The sequence below is a fragment of the Nicotiana tabacum genome, chromosome 13 (genome assembly GCF_000715075.1).
Source record: "Nicotiana tabacum cultivar K326 chromosome 13, ASM71507v2, whole genome shotgun sequence".
Classification (NCBI taxonomy): domain Eukaryota; kingdom Viridiplantae; phylum Streptophyta; class Magnoliopsida; order Solanales; family Solanaceae; genus Nicotiana; species Nicotiana tabacum.
In genome coordinates this window covers 107,110,728-107,118,766 of record NC_134092.1, presented here as the reverse complement: position 1 = coordinate 107,118,766, position 8,039 = coordinate 107,110,728, and the positions used below count along the sequence as shown (strand labels likewise).

Below are 8,039 nucleotides of genomic sequence, written 5' to 3'. Positions count from 1 at the left end.
CCACCATAAAAATCCTAGATTTTAGGTTGAAATCTTATGAAAAGTAATGGAAATATTGAAACAAAGTTGGTTAGAATCACTTACCAACAAATTGGGGAAGAAACATTCTTGGGAGAATCGCCTCTAGGGTTTTCTAGTTTTGAAAATTTGAAGAATGAACAAAAATCCCATTTTTGGGACTGCTTTAATCACTGGCGTCAGGTGCGCATCGCGTTCGCGTGAAACCTGACGCATTCGCGAAGAGCAAAGCCTCAATGGCTTACGCGATAGCGATTTTATCTACGCGTTCATGTAGTATTAGCCCCCCCAGCCTCCGCGTCCACGATCCTTGTACCGCGTTCGCATAGAGCAATATTCAACTCCCAGCCCCCACCTCTATTTCACTACGCATTCGCGATTGACTGGACGTGTTCACGAAGAGCAGGCCTCCCAATGCTCCGCGTTCACGACCAAGGTATCGTGTTTACGACCAAGGTATCTCATTCGCGTAGAATAAAATCTCCCCCATCCCATTTTACCTTTCACGATCGCGGGAGTATATTCGCGACCGCGAACAAGGAAACACCAGAAACCAGCAGAAGTGAAAAAACAGCAAACTTTCTTAGTTCAAAAGGTCCGTAGGCTATCCGAAACTCACCTGAGCCCTCGGGGATCCAAACCAAATATGCACACAAGTCTAAAAGCCTGATACGAACTCGCTCGCCCGATAAAAATACAAAAATAACACCTAGAATTATGAATCGGACACCAAATCAAATGAAGTTTTCAATGAAATTTTAGAATTTCTATTTTAACAATCGGAAATCCGAATCACCTCAAACCAACTTCGTTTCTCACCAAATTTAACAGACAAGTCATAAATATAGTAATGAACCTATACCGAGTTCTGGAACCAAAATACGGACACGGTATCAACAAAGTTAAACATTGGTCAAACCTTTAGATTCATTAAGCCTTTAAACTTCAACATTTCGACAAAAAGCGATAACTCGAGTTAGGGACCTCCAAATTTGATTGCGGGCATACGTCCAGGTCTCATATCACGAAACGAACCCACCGAGATCATCACAACACAGATCCGGATCTATTTGCTCAAAATGTTGACCGAACTCAACTCAAATGGAATTTTAAAGAAAAATTTCATGTTTTATCAATTTTAACATAAAAGCCTTCTGGAAAAATACCCGGACCGAGCACGTAAATCGAGGAAGGTGTAAAGAAGCTATTGTAGAATTCAGAATAGAGAATTAAGGTTTAAAATTCTAGATGACCTATCGGGTCATCACATAAGCCCTCGGCTGTTGTGACTGCTGACCCTGGAACTGGACTTGTCGACCTGGCTAACCACCTAGAAAACTAGATTAGAGGTTCACTAATAGGAGTTGGTGGTGCACTGTAGGATAGCTAGTCAGGATGAGCCACATAAGGACCATGGCTCACTGATGCACTATGAGATCCCTGGAGTGCTAACTGAAACGGGCTGGGAGGATGGCCTCTGCCAAAAGTACCCCTGCCTCTAGAAGAGGTGCCACTGAACCCACCGAAATGAAGAGGCCTCTTATCAGACACCTGCCCCCTCTCCTGAGTAAGAACCATCTCTATCTATCTAGCAACATATACAGCCATCTGGAAAGAAATATCACTTTCGGTCTCCTTGGCCATCCGATGCCTGATAGTGTAAGTGAGCCCATCAATAAATCTCCTCACTTTCTCCCTCTCAATAGGGAGAAAGATAATGGCATGATGAGCTAAGTCCACAAAATAAGTCTCGTACTTGGTAACAGTCCTACTACCGTGCTGAAGCTGCTTAAACTGTTTGCGGTAATCCTATCTCAAAGTTACAAGAATGAACTTCTCTAGAAATAGTTGCGAAAACTTATCCCAAGTAAGTGCAGGCGAGCCAGTTAGTCTAGTCAACACATAATCTCTCCACAACTCTTGGCGGAACCAGTCATCTAAAATATAGCAAAATCAACCCCGCTGGTCTCAACTATACCCATATTCCACAGCACCTCATGGCAGCGGTCTAGATAATCATGTGGGTCCTAGAATATGCACTACTAAAATGGACTTGAAAGAGCTTGGTAAACTTGTCCAATCACAACAAAGCCTCAGAAGATATAACGGGCCTATCACCAGCCTGTGCCGCAACAACCGACTGAATTAGACCAACTAGCGAGGCTGCTGGAGCCTTATACTAGGGAGCCATTTGCTCCGGAGTGCGAGTAGTGGGAGTCTGTGCACCTCCCCCACCCCGTGAGACGGCTGGTTCCACCAGTAATGTACCGTTCTAGGCCACACCCTCCATAAGGCTCATCAAACGGACTAGAGTGTCCTGAACCACTAGAGTGGCTATGAACCCCTCGGGATCTGAGTTTGTCCGACGGGTACCATATAAGCTGGAACTACCTCCTCAAAATCTACCTGAGGCTCCACTACGGGTGCTGCTACTCGATCTCTAAGCTTAGCTATACCTCTACCTCAGCCTCTGGCGCGAACTCGGCCTCGACCACTGCCCTTGGTCATAGCTATTACTGGGGGCTCGGACTCCTATCCGGTTGTAGATGGAGTGTGTGTTCTCGCCATATGGGAGAGAACAAGAATAGAATGGTTCAATCATCGATGATAGAATTAAATCGCATGACAGATAATTATAGACGTCTGCATAGCCTCTAGAAGATAAGTATAGACGTATCCGTACCGATCTTTTAGACTCAACTGAGTTTGTTCGTGACTCGTGAGACCTAGGTAACCTAGTGCTCTGATACCAACTTGTCACGAATTGAAATTCCTACCCTCGGGACCGTAATGGCGCCTAACATTTCACTTGCTAGGCAAACCAACATTAGAATAATTTTTGGCTATTTTTAACATTTCAAATTAAATAATAATAGATAGCCAATATAACTAAAATAAATCTGAAATAGAATGAGTAGACCAAAAATAACAATGATATCTAAATACCATCCTAGAACTAGTGTCACAAGCGCACAAGCGACTAGAATTATAAAAATAATGGTCTGAATGAAAATAAAACTACCCAAAATGAAATAAACAACTAGCATAAGGCGGAAGGGGACTTCAGGGCTGTGAATGCCCTAAAGTTGTACCTCAAGTCTCCAAACTGGCAATCAATCCAAGCAATCTACTGACCGCCACTAGAACCGACTCCAAAATCTACACAAGAAGTGTAGAGTGTAGTATGAGTACAACTGACCCCACGTACTCTGTAAGTATTAAGCCTAACCTCGACGAAGTAGTGACGAGGCTATGAAAGGACACCTATGTAAACAACATATGCAATTATATACATATACGAAGTAGTAACAAACACAGTGATTAACAATGTACAAATTGGGAGAGAACATGCGAAAGGGAAAAGAGTGATTATGATGAAGGAGCCCCTCCGGAGTCTGTACACACCCCAGTGAGCGCAGGTACCTACTGAGTGCGAGTGTTGAGTGACCGGGAGGCATGAGTGATTGTGAGGTATGCTCGTGTGGAAAGAGTGATTGTGAGGTATGCCCGAGTGGCAAAAGTAATTGTGAGGTATGCCCGAGTAGCACAAGTGACTGTGAGGTTTGCCCGAGGGACTGTATATGAGTGATGTTTTCGCCCGAGGAGCTGCTTATGATTTCATCATTTTTTCTCACCTTTGCATTTATCTCTGTTTGAAAACTGTTGAAAAACATCTGTAAATGATTTTTACTGGAACTGGGTTTAAACAAGATGATTTCATTCAAACACTGATTTTTAAAGCACTAGGTATTTTACTGAGATTTCATGATATGAACGTTATATGCTTTATTGCTCGACACTACTACTCAGTCTTTATTTATTGTTGTTACTTACTGAGTTGGCGTACTCACATTACTCCCTGCACCTTGTATGCAGATTCAGGTGTAGCTGGACACGGTAGCGGTTATTGAGTGTCCTGGTTGCAGATTTTCTTAGAGAAAGCAAGGTAGCTGTTTGGCGATCGCAGCCCCCTACTCTTCTCCCTCTTATCTTCCTCTAGTTGTATTTAGCTATTTTTCAGGCTGAGTTAGCCTTAATAATGTTAGACGGATTATAGTAGATGTTCATGACTAGTGACACTCCGATGTCGGGCTTTTCTTTTTCGCACTTCTATTTTTTTTTTATTTGAACTCCTTAAATGAAGGTTTTATGTTAAATAGTATTGAAATTATCTTTGAAATGAAAATATCAGTTTGTTTGGAAATTAGTTGGCTTGCCTAGTTCCACGATAGGCGCCATCACGACAGATTAGGTTTTTGGGTCGTGATAAGCACGTGAGTTGTCCGTGCGGATCCAGATATTGATATTATAGCATGTGAATTATGTGTGCGGATTATAGCGCTTGGGCTGTAGGAGCCCCTCTGGAGTCTGTACACCCCAAGTGAGCGTGGTTGATTATATTGAGGGATGGATCTTCCCTGAAATGGATCTTGTCCGAAGCATTTATATACCTTAAGATGGATCTTCTCCATGGGGCCGAATTGGCCTTCCTCGGTACTGAGTGACTGATGGTCAATGATGTATATATTCCGGGATGGATCTTCCATGGGCCGTATGAGCCATATACAGTACCGAGTGGTTGATCATGATGAGTGGAAAGAGTGAGACAGTGAGATTGAGTACTCTGAGAGTGTGAGTACATGATTCATCTCTGAGATACATGGCATTGGCATGCATACATGACATACAGGCATTGAGATGCATTTTTTCTCATGTTATACGGTATCATGTCATTCATGACTTTTTACACACATTGATATGTGGGCATAGAGGTATTTCACACTTGCTATCTGGAAAGAAAAATGAAATATTTTATTTATTGTGGAAAGGATATTTGGAAAATTTTTTACAGTTTTCAAACTTACTCGTATTTTTGGCATTTTTGGTAAAAGATTTGAGTTTTCACTAAGATACTTGAAAAGCATGACTATTTTCTGGAACTGTGAACGAGCTGAGCATTTTACTTCTGAGATACATCTTTCATTACTTGTATTATGTTGTTATGAACTGTTGTGGGATATTGGTATTGGTCCCAACCTTGTGTTAGCTCGTCACTACTTTAAACCTAAGGTTAGGTTTGTTATTTACTGAGTATATAGGGTCGGTTGTACTCATACTACACTTCTGCACCTTGCATGCAAATGTTGGTTGCTGTGTTCGATGGGAGCTGGATTGAAGATGTACCTGCGTCGCGTTTGTAGCTGCCCCTTGTTCGTGGTAGCTTTAGATCTATAAAACTCTGTTTATGTACTTTTCAAACAGACGATGTATTTATCTCATTTCAACTTTGTAAATTCTATTCTTAAAAGCTCATTTGTACTACCAGTCTTTGGGAAATGTATAAAATTCAATAAATTACTATCGTTTATTTGTCTTGGTAATATCATTAGAATTGGATAGTTGTTAATTGGCTTACCTAGCGGGTTGAGTTAGGTGTCATCACGACTAGTGGAATTTTGGGTCATGACAAGAATACAATAGGAAACATCAAGTTTGCACTCAGTTGGACACATTAGCACACACCATACTTCTCCTGAGATTCGATCCCAACCTTTATTGTGTTTATTATTGTTGTGACCTTACTACTTTCATTGCAAGAGTAGGATTGGACGTCACCAACACAGTAAAAAGGGAAACAAAAAAAAAAGAAAAGGTCGATTGTGTGCATAATGAGACTACTGGCGAATTCCAATATGATTAGGCATAGATGTACTGTCAATATAGTATTTGTTGAATAACTGGGGAAATTTACAACAATCACAATACTGAGGAGAACTTTAGATTACGCTTGTGTAATATTATCAGTAGCTTAGAGAGACTAGTTCTCTTACATCTGCAATGTATTTGCATCTTCCTTTAGTCTATAAGTAGGAATAGCCATCAAAGGCTTTTCTTTGCATGTTACTAACCCAAACTGCTCGTCAATTTCTAAATCAAGAGGCTGCATACCATTTGGAATCTCCCAATCAAAGCAATGCACCAATTGTGCAACCACAAGGCGAACAATGGTAACCCCCAACTGCATTCCGGGGCAGCTTCTTCTACCAGAGCCAAATGGTAAAAGTTGAAAATCACGTCCACGAATATCTACGCTGCTCCCAACAAATCTCTCAGGGAAAAACTTTTCAGGCTCTGGCCAAACATTTGGATCCCTCTGAACTGCATAACAATTAATCATGATTCTGGATCCCTTTTGTATGTGGAAGCCATCGACGACACAATCTTCCATGGCCTCATGATGCATTATTGGCACTACGGAATGCAGCCTCAGGCCCTCTTTTACAACCATGTCTAAGTACTTCAAATTCTCCAAGTCTGATTCTTCTACCATCCTTTCAATTCCTACCACTTCATCTAACTCTTTTTGGAGTTTCTTCATCACATTAGGGTGCCTAAGAAGCTCTGTCAATATCCATTCTACTGATGTTGCTGAAGTGTCCATTGCAGCCATAAGCATGTCCTGTATAGAAATAGGGGAAATTATTAGTGAAATGAGCAATAATCTTAAGATTTGTGATTTCTTGAGCTTATATTAGTATGATAAAATGGGATAGCAGTACATACCAAGAGGATAGCTTTTATATGTCGACGGTCAAACTGAAACTCTGCTTCTCCTGATTGCATAATCTCCATCATTGTGTCGACAAAATCCTTGGTTTGTTTCTGGTCATGAGACTGAACATGTTCATCAATAATCTTCTCAAGAAACTCATCAAACACCTTTGAAAGATCTTTGAGCTTGCGAGTGAGCCCTTGGAGATCAATAACACCAAGAAAGGGGAAAAAATCTCCAAGATTTGGTGTTGCAGCTAAATGCACAACATCTTGGACTACAGCTTTGAATCCCCTTTTATCCAAGTCCTCATCCATGTACTTCTTTCCAAATACCATTAGGCAAGTCAAGTTGGCATTCAAGGACGTAATCTTTGCACTAAGATCAACAACAATGCGATCATGAGCTTCCCTTTTAAGTGAATCAATCAGAAGTTGAACTTGTTGCTTTCTCATGGACTGAAATGAATTGATCTTATGACTACTCAAAAGGTGCACGGTGCACAATTTGCGTATGTTACGCCAATATGGTCCATACTTCGCAAAAATCAAATTCTTCTGGCCATAAGCCATATACTGAGATGCCTCGTGGTGCGGCCTACTAGCAAAGATGTGATCATTTGTCTTGAGGACTTTCTCGGCTGCATCAGCAGACGAGGCAACGATTGCAGGTACTAGTCCCAATCGCATATACATAATAGGACCATGTTTGTTGGCTAGTTTTTGTAAATCTTGGTGTGGGTTTTTACCTAACAAATGAAGATGTCCTAAAATGGGAAGTCCTCTTGGACCTGGAGGAAACCTTTTTCTCTTCTGAATGTTTAGCAGCTCATATAAGGCATATACAAATAGAGCAACTAGAAGTGTTGCCCATAACAAAGCCATGGCTCATATGACTTTGTCACCTTAATTCTAAGAGCTCTACTGCAAGATGATAATGAAGATATACTAGTACTATTTTTCTTCTTTATATTTCTTATTAAAAGGGTCAAGAAATCTGAATTTATATGGCTGACAAAATTGAAAAGGGCAAATGAAAAAGGGAAAGAAAAGGTTGAACGCAACCAATCCACCAATATGAAGCTTCTCATTAACTACTGACTTGACGTTTGAATCAGTAGTGAGATGAAATTTCATTTGAATATGCGGCCGTGAGTGAAAGAAGATAAAAAGAAGTCACAAGCTGCAGATTGGCAATTTCTTTTGACTTAGAATAAAGGACCAATTCCACCATAGTAACTGATTGACTTGGAAATTTCCTGGCATTCTTTGATGGACTCATTGGTTAATTTTTAATTCTAAGGGCCCGTTGGCCATAAAAGAAGTTCATTGTTTTTCGGAAAATTTTTAATTTTAATTTCAATTAACAAAAATTTAAAAACAGTTCAAAATTGCATTCATGCCCAAACATACCTCTAATTAATAAATACGATTTTCACTTTAAAAAAATTCAATTTATTCGAAAGTTT

General features: G+C 40.5%; 1 protein-coding gene across 1 annotated transcript; it reads right to left on the bottom strand.

The window, feature by feature from the left end:
* Positions 1–5,722: 5,722 nt before the first annotated feature.
* Positions 5,723–7,757, bottom strand: LOC107774525 (cytochrome P450 71AU50-like). Its single transcript, XM_016594074.2, has 2 exons — positions 6,583–7,757; positions 5,723–6,478 (listed from the first exon to the last, which is right to left on the bottom strand). Exons 1-2 carry the CDS (start codon positions 7,453–7,455, stop codon positions 5,846–5,848), a joined length of 1,506 nt encoding a protein of 501 aa, XP_016449560.2. The 5' UTR covers positions 7,456–7,757; the 3' UTR covers positions 5,723–5,845.
* Between the last annotated feature and the right edge of the window lie 282 nt (positions 7,758–8,039).

Excerpts from the sequence above, each read along its gene's own strand:
- LOC107774525 (XM_016594074.2), bottom strand. The coding sequence starts at position 7,455 with ATGGCTTTGTTATGGGCAACACTTCTAGTTGCTCTATTTGTATATGCC. Across the intron at positions 6,479-6,582 it reads ATATAAAAGCTATCCTCTTG|GACATGCTTATGGCTGCAAT; the intron begins GTATGTACTGCT and ends ATTTCTATACAG.